A 21,660-nucleotide genomic window follows, 5' to 3' on the forward strand; every position below is an offset into this window, starting at 1 on the left:
TATTGAGTGGCAACAGTAATTTTCACTTTGTTGTGTTCCCAAAGATGCCAACAAATCACAATAAATTCCTTGTTCCAAATAAAAGCCTTGCTTTCTAAATGTTTTATGACAGCATTTGATACTCAGTGTCATCTGGAACGCACTACGCCGCAAGTAAATTGACTCAATCACAAAATTATGGGTGGTACTAAATTGATTTCCATGTGTATATATGTCTTCAAGAAATGTTCAATAACTTTAGATTTGAACACTTTACATATGCACTTGATATTCAGGAAAGCAACATTTGATATTGAGATTTTTATATCCAGATACGTCTTATCTTACACAAGCCTTTTTGTAGATGCAAGTACTGGACATTAAATCAAGATATCAGTATATGAGTTGCTTCTACTTTCTGCACCAGCACAAACCTCCGACCTTTAGTAAAACGTCTTTCCCTGTCTTCTGTCCACGAGGTGCACGGAATAATGAGCTAAACTGACTATTATAGCCTGAACGATCACGATGGAGATCACAATTCCGATAAGAGCACCTACAGGTAACCGACCCTCAACAACGTTAACTGTCGTGGACCTTGGAGTTGTTGAAGAGAGACGGCTGGACGATGATCCTACAACAGGGGAAAGCAGTATAGTTTTGTAGGTAATGATAGCTGCAGACGATACGAACCCTAACATTCGTCTATTATATAAAAAAAGTTAGAAAACATGCTCCATAATATTGAGAAGTATCTGCCAAAAGCTAACAGAGTTCATTGTAAAAGTTTGAGCAACACATTAATGTAGTGATGCTATTCCATTCTGTTACCTCATTTTCCGATTGTGCATTTAACAGTGACAACATCAGGCACAGACTTAGCTCACTCTTAAAGACATTCACACAGTTCATCTTCTCTATTGGACCCATTCTTGACACATCTTTAGGCAACATCCAAAACCATGATGACAACTGATAGAAGCCTGCTCGCGATATTCTCGGCCATGTTAGAATAACTGACGAAGGTTGTCATTGTCAACAATAGAGAAGGCACCTGTGATTATATGAGTGAGTTGGGTTTAACGCTTTTAACAGTATTCCAGTTATATTGTGGCGTGTCAACTTAATGTGGGAGGAAAGCCCGACGTGATGCAGGTCTCAGACGTTTACCACTTCGGTGAAACTCACGAGCACGGGTATGGTTCTGACACATAATCGGGGCGAACGGGGATTCGAACCCACAATCAAAGGTTTCTGGCGTGCCCAAGGGACGCAACACTGCACAGCGAATCGCGGCGCCCAAGACGACTGGGCCACCCGCGCCCCCGTGAGTGTTATGGCCATGGCTGTGCCAGCACCGTAACAGATACAGACTCAATACATTGATTTGGCAGTTACATGGTTGGCAGTCTGTTTTGTCATTACATTCACACGACATTGATGTACACAACCGTCGAAACGAATCATTTTCATCACTGATTTCTGGGTAACGATAGCACACACACGCGCACACGCACACACACACACACACACACACACACACACACACACACACACACACACACACACACTTAATGTGATTAATACATACGTATAAGAATTAATCAATAATCAATCACTACCTTTTCACGCGAATTAATTAATGTTCATGAGTATAGCTAGTCATCGCCTATACATTAACTCGGAAATGATCTGATGATCTATACTATGACAAAGTATTGAGGGCAAATACTCACCAGCTGTCGTCAGCTGACACACGCCGACAGGGATGGCACCCCCTACATTCGCATCAACGATCTTCCATGTACCAGCATCTGCCACCCCAACACTGTGTATAGTGAGTGTCGAGTGTGTGGCGTTCAAAGTTGCCCTGTATCCAGCCACGGGGCTGCAGCTGGGGTTGCAGGTGACGACATACCGGCCATCAGTTGGTCGTACCCATACCAAGCCTGTATAGTTGCTTCTGTCACCTACTATTGTGTATTCTGTTCCAAGCAGACCGACACCCCCCGGACACGTGGAATCTGTGGGGGCATCATGTTAAACACTAGCTATATAAATGGTTGCTAATAAATGAAAGATAACTATTGATGTTGAAGATATTGCAAATATCCTGTTTCGGTTGTGGGTGTTGCTGATATAAAAGTGCCATCTACTGGAGACCCTTGGCAACACTGCGTGTTTGACAAAGCAAGTGCAACAAGCAAAGTTGAAACTATTGAAACAATAAGCTCTGACTAATTACAAAAACATGTCATGCTTTTCCCAGTTATGATTTGGCAATGTAATGCATACAAAATCCGTATGTACCTGTATAATACTTATACTCTTTTAATGGACTGTGTTCAAGAAGGAGTGAGTATGGTTTTACGCCGCTTTTAGCAATGTTCCAGCAATATCACGGCGGGGAACAGCAGAAATGGGCTTCATACATTGTACACATGTCGTGAATCGAACACGGGTCTTCGGCGTTACGAGCGAACGCTTTAACCACTCGACTACCCGACCTTCCCATTATACTCTGAAGTTAATAAATGCGATATGTGATAAACTATCGAAACTGAATCAGAACACAGGAAACATAAATAAATATATATGATGCATCACAGTGTATTAAGTCGACTTTTTCCCTGGGTAGAATACACACCAAGATTCCTTCAAGCTTCGGAAAGGTTTGCACATACACCTTCACAGGACGACGTGCCATCATGTCATTAACATAAGTACTACTTCATACTTTTAGAAATGCTGATGTAGATTCTGATCTCTAGAAGGTATGCACATAGTTAAAAGATACCACACGAAGGACATTATTTACAAAATTTATTTATACTAACACATAAACATTTAATCCGACAAACATTTGAAATTTGTTTCCTTATCTTGAATGCCTTGATAACGTTCACTCCCTTATTCATATTTATGGGACCCGGTATTGCTGTCCATGGTAAGTGCAAAACATGGAGACATAAATGGAACGTCAAGGTACTGATTTGAAAATACTAATGGCCTTGTGAGATAATGGCAACATGTGTATTTAGCGAAGTAGCAATACATATGCCATCATTGTTGCATACGCACCTGCTGATGTTGGTGTCCCAGCCGTTGTAGGTAAGGAAACTGCTTTAAAACCAAAACACCTCAATAAAATGATCACAACAACTATACAGTGTCTCATTTCAAGAAAAGTTTGACTTCAGATAAGATATCCATTATGCCCATTTGCCATACGACTTTTATACATAGACTCTTTAAAAATGTAGGGAATCAGGAAATGTACATACTAATAGCAAGTAACAGAACAAAGACAAGTATTGACGACAAACATCCTACGTAAGAACGTTTATGTCTGTAAAATGTAACACAAAAACACAACCTATAGTTTGCACGTGCCACACGTAGTTGCGCCATACACTTGCGAAGGGTGTCATTTGTGTTTTTGACACTTTCAAGGAAGGTCGATTCATCTGTGTTGACCTTATTTCTGTCAATTTTATCGATTCTGCTTTCAAAATAAACTGTCAGTCTGATATAGCTTTCGCGATGGATTGGTTATGGTGTATGCTGGCTATGACAATGATCACTATGACTGAGGCAGTCCCACTACACATTGTGCAAGGAGTTTCAATGGATTGTGCTGTCGAGACTACATACCGATACCTTTGCTGTCCCGTTTGCAAGATGTTTGGGTTGACGTTTTGTCTTTCAGGACGACCATGCCCGTGTTCATCGTGAATGAATAATCAATGCTCACCTCCAGAAGCACAACATCCACAGAATGCCATGGCGAGCAATTAGCCAATGCCTTTCACTGGAGGTGAGGTGAGGTGAAATTGGGTTTGACGTCGCGTCCAAGATTATTGAACTTACATAGCGACGTGCATGAAGGCCTGTGTGTGTGGCCGCTTGTTCTGGTCCCTACAGAAGCCGATTTATAGTGCTAGCCCACTGAGATACCATGTCTAGCACGAATACCCCACTCAGAAACGGTATACTGACTCCGAGCCGACCAGTCCTTGTTTTAGCCTCTTAATGCCGCGCACCAGACAGGGTAACAACAAGTTCCATCTTTAAACGTCTTTTGGTATGGCGTGGCCGGGGATCGAACCCCGGACCTTCCGCTCTCCGGGCGGACGCTCTACCTCTACCACTGGACACGCCTGGGACATAAAAGTGGAACGTGTGTGTCAACGTCATAGGCCATCGACTACATTGACTGAACTTGCCCAGGCACTGCAAGAGGAGTGGGACAGACTCCCTCAAATCATCATTGGGAGAGTCTTATGCAGTATGCCTCGCCAAGTTAATGATTTTTATCAAAACATTACAGTATTATGCACTACTGATCCAAGAACGTCAGGTTTGAAATTGCGTCCCCCTATCGTCCTTCAAGATCATTGGCAGTCATCTGCTGCCAAGGAATATTGCAATCAATTGACTTAATCATTGATGAAAGTATCTTACAAACCCCAAAATAATCCGAAATATATAATGAGTCACTTTCTATATCATTGGAAAATTAAATTTAAAAAATAGATTTGCTGACGTACCAATTAGCGTGGATGTGTCAGTTGTATTTGAAGACACATCTGAAAAGAATGAACGAAAAAACGTATGAGAAGCACATCATCTAAGACATATGAACATTTGCATACAGATATTGAGATTTCTTGAAGCAGCCACGTCTAGGGTTCAAGCATCTTCATGTATCTCAAACTTGACTTTGGTTGAAGGTTTTTAAATAATTCAGTGCGCCCACTCCCCTTTGACACAGGGCGTCTGTGGGGACTACACCAACAGAAGTATTGATCACATGATTAAAATCAGTGTTCAATGCTTCCATAAATGCAAAAATACAATTTAGTCAATTCTTGTAAGTAAATAATTAAGCAATGAAACCGTTTCCATAATAATAAAACGGTTTAGCTAAAAGCAGAGTCCATTACATGATTATGTCTACATCACAAGCATGTCTTTTGGTATGGCGTGGCCGGGGATCGAACCCCGGACCTCCCGCTCTCCGGGCGGACGCTCTACCTCTACCACTGGACACGCCTGGGACATAAAAGTGGAACGTGTGTGTCAACGTCATAGGCCATCGACTACATTGACTGAACTTGCCCAGGCACTGCAAGAGGAGTGGGACAGACTCCCTCAAATCATCATTGGGAGAGTCTTATGCAGTATGCCTCGCCAAGTTAATGATTTTTATCAAAACATTACATTATTATGCACTACTGATCCAAGAATGTCAGTTTTGAAATTGCGTCCCCCTATCGTCCTTCAAGATCATTGCCAGTCATCTGCTGCCATGGAATATTGCAATCAATTGACTTAATCCTTGATGAAAATATCTTACAAACCCCAAAATAATCCGAAATATATAATGAGTCACTTTCTATATCATTAGAAAATTAAATTTAAAAAATAGATTTGCTGACGTACCAATTAGCGTGGATGTGTCAGTTGTATTTGAAGACACATCTGAAAAGAATGAACGAAAAAACGTATGAGAAGCACATCATCTAAGACATATGAACATTTGCATACAGATATTGAGATTTCTTGAAGCAGCCACGTCTAGGGTTCAAGCATCTTCATGTATCTCAAACTTGACTTTGGTTGAAGGTTTTTAAATAATTCAGTGCGCCCACTCCCCTTTGACACAGGGCGTCTGTGGGGACTACACCAACAGAAGTATTGATCACATGATTAAAATCAGTGTTCAATGCTTCCATAAATGCAAAAATACAATTTAGTCAATTCTTGTAAGTAAATAATTAAGCAATGAAACCGTTTCCATAATAATAAAACGGTTTAGCTAAAAGCAGAGTCCATTACATGATTATGTCTACATCACAAGCATGTCTTTTGGTATGGCGTGGCCGGGGATCGAACCCCGGACCTCCCGCTCTCCGGGCGGACGCTCTACCTCTACCACTGGACACGCCTGGGACATAAAAGTGGAACGTGTGTGTCAACGTCATAGGCCATCGACTACATTGACTGAACTTGCCCAGGCACTGCAAGAGGAGTGGGACAGACTCCCTCAAATCATCATTGGGAGAGTCTTATGCAGTATGCCTCGCCAAGTTAATGATTTTTATCAAAACATTACAGTATTATGCACTACTGATCCAAGAATGTCAGTTTTGAAATTGCGTACCCCTATCGTCCTTCAAGATCATTGCCAGTCATCTGCTGCCATGGAATATTGCAATCAATTGACTTAATCCTTGATGAAAATATCTTACAAACCCCAAAATAATCCGAAATATATAATGAGTCACTTTCTATATCATTAGAAAATTAAATTTAAAAAATAGATTTGCTGACGTACCAATTAGCGTGGATGTGTCAGTTGTATTTGAAGACACATCTGAAAAGAATGAACGAAAAAACGTATGAGAAGCACATCATCTAAGACATATGTACATTTGCATATAGATATTGAGATTTCTTGAAGCAGCCACGTCTAGGGAACAAGCATCTTCATGTATCTCAAACTTGACTTTGGTTGAAGGTTTTTAAATAATTCAGTGCGCCCACTCCCCTTTGACACAGGGCGTCTGTGGGGACTACACCAACAGAAGTATTGATCACATGATTAAAATCAGTGTTCAATGCTTCCATAAATGCAAAAATACAATTTAGTCAATTCTTGTAAGTAAATAATTAAGCAATGAAACCGTTTCCATGATAATAAAACGGTTTAGCTAAAAGCAGAGTCCATTACATGATTATGTCTACATCACAAGCATGTCTTTTGGTATGGCGTGGCCGGGGATCGAACCCCGGACCTCCCGCTCTCCGGGCGGACGCTCTACCTCTACCACTGGACACGCCTGGGACATAAAAGTGGAACGTGTGTGTCAACGTCATAGGCCATCGACTACATTGACTGAACTTGCCCAGGCACTGCAAGAGGAGTGGGACAGACTCCCTCAAATCATCATTGGGAGAGTCTTATGCAGTATGCCTCGCCAAGTTAATGATTTTTATCAAAACATTACATTATTATGCACTACTGATCCAAGAATGTCAGTTTTGAAATTGCGTCCCCCTATCGTCCTTCAAGATCATTGCCAGTCATCTGCTGCCATGGAATATTGCAATCAATTGACTTAATCCTTGATGAAAATATCTTACAAACCCCAAAATAATCCGAAATATATAATGAGTCACTTTCTATATCATTGGAAAATTAAATTTAAAAAATAGATTTGCTGACGTACCAATTAGCGTGGATGTGTCAGTTGTATTTGAAGACACATCTGAAAAGAATGAACGAAAAAACGTATGAGAAGCACATCATCTAAGACATATGTACATTTGCATATAGATATTGAGATTTCTTGAAGCAGCCACGTCTTGGGAACAAGCATCTTCATGTATCTCAAACTTGACTTTGGTTGAAGGTTTTTAAATAATTCAGTGCGCCCACTCCTCTTTGACACAGGGCGTCTGTGGGGACTACACCAACAGAAGTATTGATCACATGATTAAAATCAGTGTTTAATGCTTCCATAAATGCAAAAATACAATTTAGTCAATTCTTGTAAGTAAATAATTAAGCAATGAAACCGTTTCCATAATAATAAAACGGTTTAGCTAAAAGCAGAGTCCATTACATGATTATGTCTACATCACAAGCATGTCTTTTGGTATGGCGTGGCCGGGGATCGAACCCCGGACCTTCCGCTCTCCGGGCGGACGCTCTACCTCTACCACTGGACACGCCTGGGACATAAAAGTGGAACGTGTGTGTCAACGTCATAGGCCATCGACTACATTGACTGAACTTGCCCAGGCACTACAAGAGGAGTGGGACAGACTCCCTCAAATCATCATTGGGAGAGTCTTATGCAGTATGCCTCGCCAAGTTAATGATTTTTATCAAAACATTACAGTATTATGCACTACTGATCCAAGAACGTCAGGTTTGAAATTGCGTCCCCCTGTCGTCCTTCAAGATCATTGGCAGTCATCTGCCGCCATGGAATATTGCAATCAATTGACTTAATCCTTGATAAAAATATCTTACAAACCCCAAAATAATCCGAAATATATAATGAGTCACTTTCTATATCATTGGAAAATTAAATTTAAAAAAATAGATTTGCTGACGTACCAATTAGCGTGGATGTGTCAGTTGTATTTGAAGACACATCTGAAAAGAATGAACGAAAAAACGTATGAGAAGCACATCATCTAAGACATATGTACATTTGCATATAGATATTGAGATTTCTTGAAGCAGCCACGTCTAGGGAACAAGCATCTTCATGTATCTCAAACTTGACTTTGGTTGAATGTTTTTAAATAATTCAGTGCGCCCACTCCCCTTTGACACAGGGCGTCTATGGGGACTACACCAACAGAAGTATTGATCACATGATTAAAATCAGTGTTCAATGCTTCCATAAATGCAAAAATACAATTTAGTCAATTCTTGTAAGTAAATAATTAAGCAATGAAACCGTTTCCATAATAATAAAACGGTTTAGCTAAAAGCAGAGTCCATTACATGATTATGTCTACATCACAAGCATGTCTTTTGGTATGGCGTGGCCGGGGATCGAACCCCGGACCTCCCGCTCTCCGGGCGGACGCTCTACCTCTACCACTGGACACGCCTGGGACATAAAAGTGGAACGTGTGTGTCAACGTCATAGGCCATCGACTACATTGACTGAACTTGCCCAGGCACTGCAAGAGGAGTGGGACAGACTCCCTCAAATCATCATTGGGAGAGTCTTATGCAGTATGCCTCGCCAAGTTAATGATTTTTATCAAAACATTACAGTATTATGCACTACTGATCCAAGAATGTCAGTTTTGAAATTGCGTCCCCCTATCGTCCTTCAAGATCATTGCCAGTCATCTGCTGCCATGGAATATTGCAATCAATTGACTTAATCCTTGATGAAAATATCTTACAAACCCCAAAATAATCCGAAATATATAATGAGTCACTTTCTATATCATTGGAAAATTAAATTTAAAAAAATAGATTTGCTGACGTACCAATTAGCGTGGATGTGTCAGTTGTATTTGAAGACACATCTGAAAAGAATGAACGAAAAAACGTATGAGAAGCACATCATCTAAGACATATGTACATTTGCATATAGATATTGAGATTTCTTGAAGCAGCCACGTCTAGGGAACAAGCATCTTCATGTATCTCAAACTTGTCTTTGGTTGAAGGTTTTTAAATAATTCAGTGCGCCCACTCCTCTTTGACACAGGGCGTCTGTGGGGACTACACCAACAGAAGTATTGATCACATGATTAAAATCAGTGTTTAATGCTTCCATAAATGCAAAAATACAATTTAGTCAATTCTTGTAAGTAAATAATTAAGCAATGAAACCGTTTCCATAATAATAAAACGGTTTAGCTAAAAGCAGAGTCCATTACATGATTATGTCTACATCACAAGCATGTCTTTTGGTATGGCGTGGCCGGGGATCGAACCCCGGACCTCCCGCTCTCCGGGCGGACGCTCTACCTCTACCACTGGACACGCCTGGGACATAAAAGTGGAACGTGTGTGTCAACGTCATAGGCCATCGACTACATTGACTGAACTTGCCCAGGCACTGCAAGAGGAGTGGGACAGACTCCCTCAAATCATCATTGGGAGAGTCTTATGCAGTATGCCTCGCCAAGTTAATGATTTTTATCAAAACATTACAGTATTATGCACTACTGATCCAAGAACGTCAGGTTTGAAATTGCGTCCCCCTATCGTCCTTCAAGATCATTGGCAGTCATCTGCCGCCATGGAATATTGCAATCAATTGACTTAATCCTTGATAAAAATATCTTACAAACCCCAAAATAATCCGAAATATATAATGAGTCACTTTCTATATCATTGGAAAATTAAATTTAAAAAAATAGATTTGCTGACGTACCAATTAGCGTGGATGTGTCAGTTGTATTTGAAGACACATCTGAAAAGAATGAACGAAAAAACGTATGAGAAGCACATCATCTAAGACATATGTACATTTGCATATAGATATTGAGATTTCTTGAAGCAGCCACGTCTAGGGAACAAGCATCTTCATGTATCTCAAACTTGTCTTTGGTTGAAGGTTTTTAAATAATTCAGTGCTCCCACTCCCCTTTGACACAGGGCGTCTGTGGGGACTACACCAACAGAAGTATTGATCACATGATTAAAATCAGTGTTCAATGCTTCCATAAATGCAAAAATACAATTTAGTCAATTCTTGTAAGTAAATAATTAAGCAATGAAACCGTTTCCATAATAATAAAACGGTTTAGCTAAATGCAGAGTCCATTACATAATTATGTCTACATCACAAGCATGTGTTTATGAATCATTGTCAAACAGTGAAAATAAAGGGTGACAGTATCCTGCACCACCGGTAGAACCCATCATAAACACACGTATAACCAAGTCAACTGTTCGCCTGAAAGACACACAGGAACATATGGCACACATATTTACCATGAAACGTTTTGAATTGTCTACTAAAGATTTGAAACTTGTAACCCTGATCAAGCAAGTCTTGAGCAAGAGACGCTCTTTGAAATCTTCGTTGAAACAGCGTGCTTGATTGTATCTCCAAAGTTATGAAATGTAGACACCAAAAGTTGGAGCTACTGAAATACTCCTCATCATAAAGGAAACGTTGAAGTAATCCCCTCTTCCCATACAGTCTTTGTTTGTCACTCGGAACGTTTATGTATAAATCTAGATATAAAACTGAGAAGTGGATAAACTGGTCTCAAATGGATACATATTGGGATGGGAATTGGCTATTTGACCACAATGAAATGATATCAGATCATTGATATGCCGGAAGCTTAATTTAAACGTATACACAAATACTTTTTTTCACTTTGACAAATCAGTGCCGAGGCAATTACATGTACTTGAGAGTTTTATTTTTTTATTTATTTTTCATCTTAATCGATATCACCTGTCATGTTTTCAGATAAAAAGGGCGTTTATAATGTTCCCGGTGGTGAGTATAAACGTGTTTTATATTCTTTTCACAATAAGGACTCATTTAATTTCAGGGCTTACAGTTACTGTGCCCAAAGAAGACTCTCAACTCTCAACAAAAAATAAGACTGCCAACCTCTCTTTGGTACGGGGGGCGGTCGGGTAGCCTAGTGGTTAAAGCGTTCGCTCGTCACGCTGAAGACCCGGGTTCGATTCCCGACATGTGCACGAATCAGACATCTTGGAATGTTAACGGCTAGGACCTCGAAATCAGTGACATCGTAATTAGCCTATCAGAAACAGTAGTCCGTTGATAGGTTTGGTCTTATTTTGTGTTGGTTAATGGAATCAAACGCAAATAGTTGGTCACCAAATGCCATGAAATTACTTACAATCTATATATTTTCAAATCACTTACAAACATAATTGCAAGATGATACAATCAAAACAGATGGCTGTACTTAAAGTAAATATATGTTTAGCACCAGCTGTATCAGGCAACTTGGAAAGTTAACGGCTAGACCCTCCCCAATCCACACCCCTCGTGAATGTGGATAGAAACACACACAATGTTCTTCATTAATTTTACACTACATTTTGGAAAATTACCATGAAATCACACATGATTTGACTGCAGCAATTTAATTTTGTTAGCCACGGGCCTTTGCTACAGATAAACAAGTTGTCATGTAATGCAAAAAGTCCAAAGACACCACACAAAGTAGTCATTATTTCAATAACGTTCTGCGTTTCGGTATGTGTTACACTTTTTTTAAAATCCGTTGATCCCCCTGTGAAAAATATCTCCGTCAATACAAAATAATATTGAAATTCTTATAAACAAGTATTTGTCACAGAGTGACGAAATATCCCCCGCCATATACACCATAGTACCAAATATGAAGACAATCCAGCGATTAGTTCTTGAGATATTGTGGCAACACCGTTTTCCAACTCCAAAAACAGATTTGCCTGCTGTGACCTTGAAAATGGGGTCAAGGTCACCAAATCTGACAGGTGTATGCGGTGTCTGTATATACACTATAGTTCCAAATATGAAGACAATCCAGCGATTAGTTCTTGAGATATCGCGGCAACACCGTTTTCTAACTCCAAAAGCAGATTTGCCTGCTGTGACCTTGAAAATGGGATCAAGGTCACCAAAACCGACTGGTGTCTGCGGTGTCTGTATATACACCATAGTTCCAAATATGAAGACAATCGAGAGGTTTAGTTCTTGAGATATCGCGGCAACACCGTTTTCCAACTCTAAAAGCAGATTTGCCTGCTGTGACCTTGAAAATGGGATCAAGGTCACCAAAACCGACTGGTGTCTGCGGAGTCTGTATATACACTATAGTTCCAAATATGAAGACAATCCAGTGTTTAGTTCTTGAGATATCGCGGCAACAACGTTTTCCAACTCTAAAAGCAGATTTGTCTGCTGTGACCTTGAAAATGGGATCAAGGTCACCAAAACCGACTGGTGTCTGCGGAATCTGTATATACACCATAGTTCCAAATATGAAGACAATCCAGTGTTTAGTTCTTGAGATATCGCGGCAACACCGTTTTCCAACTCTAAAAGCAGATTTGTCTGCTGTGACCTTGAAAATGGGATCAAGGTCACCAAAACCGACTGGTGTCTGCGGAGTCTGTATATACACCATAGTTCCAAATATGAAGACAATCCAGTGTTTAGTTCTTGAGATATCGCGGCAACAAACAGGTGGGACGTACGGACGGACGGACGGACGTACGGACGGACGTACGGACGGTCGTGAATACTATATCCCCCGCTTCGCGCTTTCGCGCGGCGGGGGATAATTATTTAGTACACAATCATATCTTCACAGACTCACAAATATTCAAAATCAGTGACATCGTTATTAGCCTATCAGAATCAATGGAAACAAATGCAAATATTTGGTCACCAAACGCCATTAAATTACTTACAATTTATATATTTTCAAATTACTTACAAACATATTTTCAAGTTGATAAAACATAATTAATCATGACGAAAATATAAAATTTATGCATTTAGCAAGGCTACCTTTTTGAATTATAAACATACTTACCATTGATGAAAGAAAGAGTCAGAATCAGTGAGATAAGTACTTGATTGTGTTTAACCGTCATTTTCTACAAACTGGAAAGAGAAATACATAGTGAGATTATTGTTCTTCTCGTCACGCTTCTTAATAATGTGATCGAACGCTAGACATCTACATTCGGGGTAGAATAGGTCTTCAGCAACCAATCGGGACCACCCGATCCCGTTAGTCGTTAGACAAGCATAGTCGCCTTTTACGGCAAGCATGGGTTGCTGAAGACCTGTTCTACCCCGGATCTGGATCTTCACGGGTCGAATGTTATGTCGAATGAGTGATTGTGGTTTCACGTCGCTTTTAGCAATATTCAAGCAATATCACGACGGGGACGCACATGCTTATCACATTGCACCCAATGAGGGACTCGAACAATGGCCTTTGGTGTGATGAGCGAGCATTTTATTCACTATGCTGTCCACCGCCTCTGACGCAAGTTAAAAGTAGTAGTAGTAGTAATAGTAGGAGTAGTAGGAGTAGTAGTAGTAGTAGTAGTAGGAGTAGTAGTTGTGGTAGTAGATGAGGTTAAATAGAGTTCAAAGTCGCGTCCAAGATTATTGCACTCATTTTGCAACGTGCAAGCTCGCGCGTGGATGTGGCTGCTTGTACCAGTTTAACGAACGTTAAGACACGTGCAGTATGTGGGAGGGCATTATCCTGGTACGACCAGCAGCGGTTCAGATGGAACCAGGACTAAGATAACGTCTCTAATATTGTGTTATCATGAACACTAGGAAAATATGGCCACTTCATTTCTAACATTCCTGTTTCCAACATTCAACTCGGCGCGTAGCAGATGATTTTCAAAAATCCGTGGCGTTGCGTAAACGTTATTTACGGCTAAGCAAAATTGCCTTTCTGAGCGCCTGAAAGCTAAACAATCACTGCATGTTGTTCACAAAAAGGACACAGTGCAATGCTCCCAACAAACACTCAAACGTCCCCATTGTGCACCATGCATTAACATGCATCTGCAAATTGTGAATCACGACCTTAAAGTAGAGATGTCTGCGTGAATACGTCTTGAAATATGCATAATTTAAGTTTAGAATAAACTTACTTAAAGATTGACAGTGGATGTTTTTCGGTTCATTGAGGGATGAATCGAAAAACCGTTGTGAAATTTGTATGAATCCGAGTGGCACATCGGTTTTTCGATTATACCTCAATGAACCGTAAAACATCTACAATCAATCCTTATAATTAAATTCGACAACGAAAACATGTGTCATCTACAATAGTTTAAACAACAACAGTTATATTTATCAAAGCAGAAAAAATGACCGGATTGATAAACATTCCCGGTGTAGGAATACATACTGTGGCGTGTCATGAATCAGGTGATTGTTTAATTTATGCACATAAATTGACACACCCACAAAGTCAGTAGCCAATCAACGGAGAGTATGATCAAAGTCCATAGGACCAGTCAATCAATGCAAGACGTGAGAAGAACAGCGACAATCAGACTGTAACAAACCTTAACAAATATGTCCGGGTAGAGGCGGTTGTTTCAAAGGAAAACCAGATTCAGTTATCGCCAGATTCAAACATTAGATCCCTGAGGACGGGAAGACAAAGTTGGAAAAATGCGGGTTAGAAATGAAACCGAAGACATGACATTTGTGGAGCCCCGGCGGACACAAAAGCGAGCCTGCACGTTTGCTGTTGCATTCCTTCTTGGCCTCAAAGGGTTGTTTGGACAATGAATACGCCCACATTATGTCCTGTGCATGACGATACACGTGAGCAGAAAGGGATATTCCCTCCACTGTAACATTGTGATTCCCGACATTCCGCAGTGAAAAAAGTAGTCCACTTCGGTGGGCGCAGCTTAATTTTTTACATTCTTTGGGAAATGTATGCATGACCAATACAGCTGATCAGAATGAAGGAATTACGATGAACACAACGAAAATTAATTATGTTTAAATGAAATTTATATAATGCACTGTTACTTTACAAGCGTACATTTCACACATGTACTAATGCAAGCGTCCCCAAACACACATACACACACACACACACACACACACACACATACATACATATACTAACTCATACTCACACACACTAACACATATACACACATACACACATACAAACACACATACACACAAACAGACATACTCATAGGCATACACACACATTCACACACATACACATACACACCAACACAAATACACACACACAAACACACACCCACACACACACTTCCCATCCAACCATTTCAAATGTTCAGCTACCAATGAATATAGTATTATCACCTTTACTTAAATCTAAAGGAATGCATTCACAGATTTCCGTTTGACCACCTTTATAAGCACAGTTTAATTTCATTGCACAATTTTAATGTAAATGTATGTGAATGGTCCACAGAATGTGATATTGTGAACTCTATTTGTACAAACTGTTCATCCGGTGTACCTAAATTACTGATTAAACTGTCTGTCTGTCTGTCTGTCTGTCTGTTTAAGGAGACATCTAAGTGATTATGTAACTGCTGGTCGAAGACATGTACAAATTAAAAAAAAGTACGAATACATAAGCAGAACAAAGCATCTCACCTGTGGCTGAGGTAGCAATCCACAACATCCAGTCAAGACGTAGCCACACGCACAGCCGTTCAATCAACCGTTCAGGGTATGTTTACCCGCCTTGACAGCAACACGCGCAATGTCTCTCAGTTCCTTTGTCACTTGGGGGCAGAGTCGTGAAAGACGGCGCAACTCGCTCCACACGTTCTTTAGGCGTATTGTTGATCACAATCTGACAGCTACGCGATAAATCGCAAGGAACAATTCAGAACGAAGGCTGGTTGGTAAAACATTGTTTTATCATGAAGTCATTTTTGGAGTTTCGAACATGCGAACAGCCTGAAGACGTCATGAACTTTCTTTCTTTCATATGACGTCTCTTTGTTTTGTGTTTTGACCTTTATAAGCAAGACTGAAAACTTTACACGAACAAGTTTACTCTTACTGGGTATTTTTTTACCTTTATTTCTACTGATGTACTTTTTGACCGAAATGTCGCCCATATATCAAGCAATCAGACAGTGTAACATCAAGATATCGTATCTATGTTTGTTTGTTTGTTTGTTTGTTGTTTAACGCCGCACTCAGCAATATCCCATCTATGACGGCGGTGTGTGAATAATCGAGTCTGGACCAGACAATCCAGTTATTGACATCATGAGCATCGATCCACGCAATTGGGATACGATGACATGCATCAACCAAGTCCGCGATCCTGACCACCCGATCATATCTATGAACATTATGTTACAAGTTGAACAAATGTAACATGTATTAGATGACCGTCTCCAAACGGAAAAAAATACGTTATCATAAAATATTAGATTTGCGATTGTAATTGAACCAGTTACAGTTTCGAATTTGAGCACGGGTGACCTGTCATTATACAGAGTTGCGCTACAGAAAAAATATAATATAAGGGGGATCTGACGTCTACATACATTGATTATTTGGAGTAGTCCCCCACCCTCACACCCTACGAGGCTTTACATATAAAGGCAGGTATCCTTGGGATTTCTCTCTAACCACTACAACATACCTTTGTGAACTCCCTGAGAGAAACGAATGAGCCATAGCTTACGAATTCCCCAGGAAATCAACGTCCGGGTTTATACAATAATATTAACTGTCGCCCACCCGTATAGATTATTTGATTGCCTTTCGAGGCCTGATAATATAACGCCTAACCTGGGCTCACTGTACATAGCGCTCTATGAATGATCGTTCTTGCTGTTACTTGTTGTTGATAAAAGCTAGTGAACACTTGTGGAGAAAGGCAGAGAGTCTTTGTGAAGTGTGTGATGAAACCTCGCCGTTTAGTTTCGTTAGTAGTATGATGAGTCAAGGCTCAATAATAGATAGTTGGTGGGTGAGTGAGCTTGGTTTAATATCACTATATATGGTATCACGCTATGCCAGCTTAATGTGGAATATAAGTGACAAAATCCAGTTCTATAATCGAGTTCATTGTACGATTCCGACTAGATTATGAGTTTATGAATCATTATGAAAGAGTGATCATACCGGGTTTCGAGAAAAGTGAGCGGTGGCACCCGTCACAAACACATGCAAAGGCAAGTCAATTGTTAATTTAAAAAGAAAACATGGTACAAATCAAAATAGGTAATTTCATTGGACATATTTTTGGTCGCTGATGCGGAAATGTCACATGCGAGACGGACACGTGCTGTAGAAGTATACAAAGAGATAAGAGGACCGTGTTGAATGTATTTCAAAGTTGGTGAAATCAGTGCGTGATGTTTTTATTGGTAGAATGCAAACACTGAAAACGAGGAAACAGAATTGGAATATACCCATTCTGCCCCAGCCAGCTATCATCCAAAGGCTGGCTGCCCTATTTGAACGCTTGTAGTTGTTTCAACTGACAAAGCCTCGAATACCATAACCATTGTATGTATGTAGGCCTTTATGCATTAATTTATTGATCAAAGAACTTATTTGCAATCTCAGGAAAGAACCGAGTTCACTCCTCGCACAACATTTGATTTTTCAACTTTCTGCACTCCTATCCCACAAACAAAACTGAAGTAAAAACTTCACTCCTTGATCCAAAGGACATCTGTCACTAAACCTGGTGACCATTGATAAAGTTACATATCTATCATCAGAGGGCCAGGACCATTTGTCAAAAAATGAAATCAAAACAATATGCTGGACCTCCTAATTGATCATATCTACGTCCAATTTGAACCTGTGAAGGACCGGGGTAGAATGGGTCTTCAGCAACCCATGCATGCCCTAAAAGGCGACTATGCTTGTCGTAAGAGGCGACTAACGGGATCGGGTGGTCAGGCTCGCTTACTTGTTTGAAGCATGACATCGTATCCCAATTGCATGGATCGAAGCGCATGAGTTCAATCACTGGATTGTCAGGTCCAGACTCGATTATTTACAGACCGCCGTGATACAGCTTGAATATTGCTGAGTGCGGCGTTTAACAACAAACAAACAAACCAACGTCCAATTTGGGGAACGGATTGTTTTGATACAAATCGCATCTGAATCGGAATTTCTGCTCGGATTGGCAAAATAAAAAAAAACGGGTTTTTGCCAAGCAGTTTCAGCTTCAGATTTATCGGTCATCAGATATTGTTCAATAACGTTCAAATAGCCAATTCCCTTCCACTGAATAACCCACCTGAACTAGAAATAAAGAAGACCAAAGAGACCGCCTAATCTGTTTCAAATTGAGATCTATGTATAAACAAAGTGACCAAACACGCTCCACATGACTGTATGACAAGAGGGGTGACCTCGACTTTCCAAATAGTCAGCTATCCCTTTGTCTAGCAATATTCAATCAGCTTCACCCTTTGGTGGTCACATTTCCCAACTTCCGAGGTCCAATCAGTCAACTATCCCTTAATGTCTAGCAAAATTCAATCAGCTTCACCCTTTGGTGGTCACATTTCCCAACTTTCGAGGTCCAATCAGTCAACTATCCCTTAATGTCTAGCAATATTCAATCAGCTTCACCCTTTGGTGGTCACATTTCCCAACTTTCGAGGTCGTATCAGTCAACTATCCCTTAATGTCTAGCAAAATTCAATCAGCTTCACCCTTTGGTGGTCACATTTCCCAACTTTCGAGGTCGTATCACTTAACTAACCCCTAATATGTCTAGCAATAGTCAATCAGCTTCATCCTTTGGTGGTCACATTTCCCAACTTTCGAGGTCGTATCAGTCAACTATCCCTTAATGTCTAGCAATAGTCAATCAGCTTCTCCCTTTGGTGGTCACATTTCCCAACCTTCGAGGTCGTATCAGTCAACTATCCCTTAATGTCTAGCAATAGTCAATCAGCTTCTCCCTTTGGTGGTCACTTTTCCTAACTATTGAGGTCCATCAGTCATGCTCTTTCTACCCAGATTTTAGAGAGCGTCATAGGACTTTTGCTCAGAAGATGTTTGATCAATGTTGAACATTCTTTTTGACGATAACTCAACCAGAAATGAGTTGTGGCCGTAATATCATCCGCATTCGTCAGATTACACGCAACACATTTTGGGGCATTGTGAACCAAAATTTGATAGAAGCTTCCTGTGAGTTTCAAACACACATTCTCATCCGTTTGAAGTTTGAGGTACGAGTAAGTGAGCAGGTTGAAGTTCTTGAGTGAGACAGCGTTGAACTAATTACATGATGACATATGCATCAAATATTGATGGATTGAAATCAAAGTAATAATAATGAAAGCTCCATCAGACCATACCTATGCTTTTACGACATGCATGGGTTGCTGAAGACCTATCCTAGCCTTCATCACGTACCAACCAAGTTTATATACTGGTCAACCACACCCTGTACATCACTTGCTTGCTAACGGTGGAAGAACCTACACCGAGACGTCGCTCCTACTTGTATTAAAGAAGTTCATCCATACATCGTATCCTTACTTATTACAAAATATCCCAGTAAAAGTGATAGTATCAATATCATTGCGCTTTGACAAGAAACGAGTCATATTGAGTACATTCTTCTGAATGTCTATCATAACATTCCTGGAATGACTTGACCAGACGTTTGGTGGTGAAATCTTGCTCAAAAAGTTAATTCGAAAAATGAATTCCTTATTAACTGGGAAACGTAGACGCCAGAAGCAGGAGCAAATAGACATGAAGGGGATGGGAAAACCGAAATCATCCCTATTATCATGTAGAATGGAACAGAGTTGCCATCCTATTGAAGTTATGTGCATACATCCAGATATGATACTGAACCCTGGTTTCTGTGATTTCCAACTCTAGTGGATAGAGGGGGTGAAGATACACATGTAGCTTGTCATTGTTGAAAGGAATGGGGTCATCTGTACGTCTAAGATTAAATAACATCAAGTATATATTTTGATTTTTTTAACAGCCACATATGATACAACTATCTGACGTAATCACTTCTACGAACATCGCCATACCCATGAGTTATGTATTTTAAAATGGACCTAGCTCCCGTAAACGTTTGAGATCATCGGTCTATGCCACGTGTAGGTAGACACATTATATAGTGAGTGTCACATCCCAGATAGCATTCAGACGTTGTCCCAACCTTGCAATGGTTGGCAGTCTCGCGGTCGCATTTCATACTTGACCCAACGTTCTTACCACGTCAGGTAGATTTCGGATTTTTTTTCAAGGGACGCTACTCTTAAATGAGAGCTTCTCACAGAGTGCGCCGTGTTTTTGCGATTCTCTTTCAGCAGACGACGCAACACAAGCACAAGCTGGGTCATCAGTACTATTTTCCTCGAATATATAGAGGTAAATGTTTAATTGATGTCTTATTATAATGTTCAAACAGTACCCGAGGGAAAAAAACGACCATTGTTCATTCAGAAAGATAAACACGAGTAATTATTTTCCAGAAATTGTAAATATTAACTAACGTCATGACCGCAGCCGGATAATATGTCAATTTGGTTGCTTGCTAAATATACCATACTAGGCAACTAGCACCCAAAAGAATCCAGCTTGTGCGTATTTTTAAATTGTTCGTGATGTTGAGGACAACATATCCCATAAGGTGCAGCGTCGATCCTAGCCTGTTCTAACAATTTGAGGTCATCGGACAGAGAGCGACCACATGAGTAAGTACCTAAAAAAGTACTAACTGTCGTATTTGTAAATAAATACTGGTTATTTCTATGCTCGTGTATGTTTGAACTTAAAGGTCAACTTTGTTTTGGTTTGTAGCAATTTTACGGTCAAAATATCAACCAAACTGAACAATTCAGAACGAAATAATAATAGTGTTGACCCTTAGGCGGCAGCCGTCGGAAACATACGCAAAGGCAAGTCAAGTTTTCACCTGAAAAAAGACGGGACCATATTGTACAAGTCAAACTAGGGGAATGCCACGGAAGTCATTTGGTCACAGATCCGTCGATAGTTAGTCTCCATTAACACTGACACTATGTCTCTGAGTGAGTGAGAAACCTGCAAAAGAATGCCGTGAAATGAAAATAATCCAATGCACCTAAACTATTCGGTCTGAGGATATACAGTAAACTACAGTTGTAATGAACTCAGAGGGACCACTCATTTTAGTTCGTTATAACCGTAGTTCGTTATAAGCACATGTGCAGCAAATGGTCGGAACCCAAAAAAATGTCTTATATCCGTCTGTTCGTTATAAGTGTGTATAAACATAGTTTACTTTATCTCATAGCTCATAGTCCATTCGCGGCGCAGTGGTACCCTTTCACTTGACTCGTGAAGATCCGGGGTAGAATAGGTCTTCAGCATCCCATGCTTGGAGTAAAAGGCGACCATTCTTGTCGTAAGAGCGACTAACGGGATTTGGTGGTAGGACTCGCTGACTTGGTTGATGCATGTCATCGTATCCCAATTGCGTTGATCGATGTTCATGATGTCAATCACTGGATTGACCGGTCCAGACTCGATTATTTACAGACCGCCGTCATATAGATTGAATATTGCGGAGTGCGGCGTTAAACAGCAATTATTGGCTTTTTCACTGACATGAAGTGTCTCCAACTGAAGGGCTCACGACAATGGCCATCCATGCGGA

At 40.3% G+C, this 21,660-nt stretch overlaps 1 protein-coding gene across 7 annotated transcripts; it reads right to left on the bottom strand.

Annotated features, from left to right (window-relative positions):
* On the bottom strand, window positions 1–15,823 carry LOC124119022 (cell wall protein IFF6-like). Of its 7 annotated transcripts, none has more exons than XM_048401945.1 (12): window positions 15,645–15,823; window positions 13,048–13,118; window positions 9,903–9,941; window positions 9,007–9,045; window positions 8,111–8,149; window positions 7,215–7,253; window positions 6,320–6,358; window positions 5,425–5,463; window positions 4,530–4,568; window positions 3,061–3,099; window positions 1,716–2,003; window positions 1–613 (listed from the first exon to the last, which is right to left on the bottom strand). In XM_048401945.1, the coding sequence occupies exons 2-12, from the start codon at window positions 13,106–13,108 to the stop codon at window positions 423–425; spliced, it is 852 nt and encodes a 283-aa protein (XP_048257902.1). In that variant the 5' UTR covers window positions 13,109–13,118; window positions 15,645–15,823; the 3' UTR covers window positions 1–422. The 7 variants fall into 7 exon arrangements, with proteins under 7 accessions (XP_048257902.1, XP_048257901.1, XP_048257903.1 ...); XM_048401944.1 differs by having other exon boundaries at window positions 3,061–3,102; window positions 15,645–15,822; XM_048401946.1 differs by lacking the exon at window positions 13,048–13,118 and having other exon boundaries at window positions 3,061–3,102.
* Window positions 15,824–21,660: the final 5,837 nt, after the last annotated feature.

Source organism: Haliotis rufescens, unplaced genomic scaffold (genome assembly GCF_023055435.1).
Source record: "Haliotis rufescens isolate VD_foot unplaced genomic scaffold, xgHalRufe1.0.p SCAF_24, whole genome shotgun sequence".
Classification (NCBI taxonomy): Eukaryota; Metazoa; Mollusca; class Gastropoda; order Lepetellida; family Haliotidae; genus Haliotis; species Haliotis rufescens.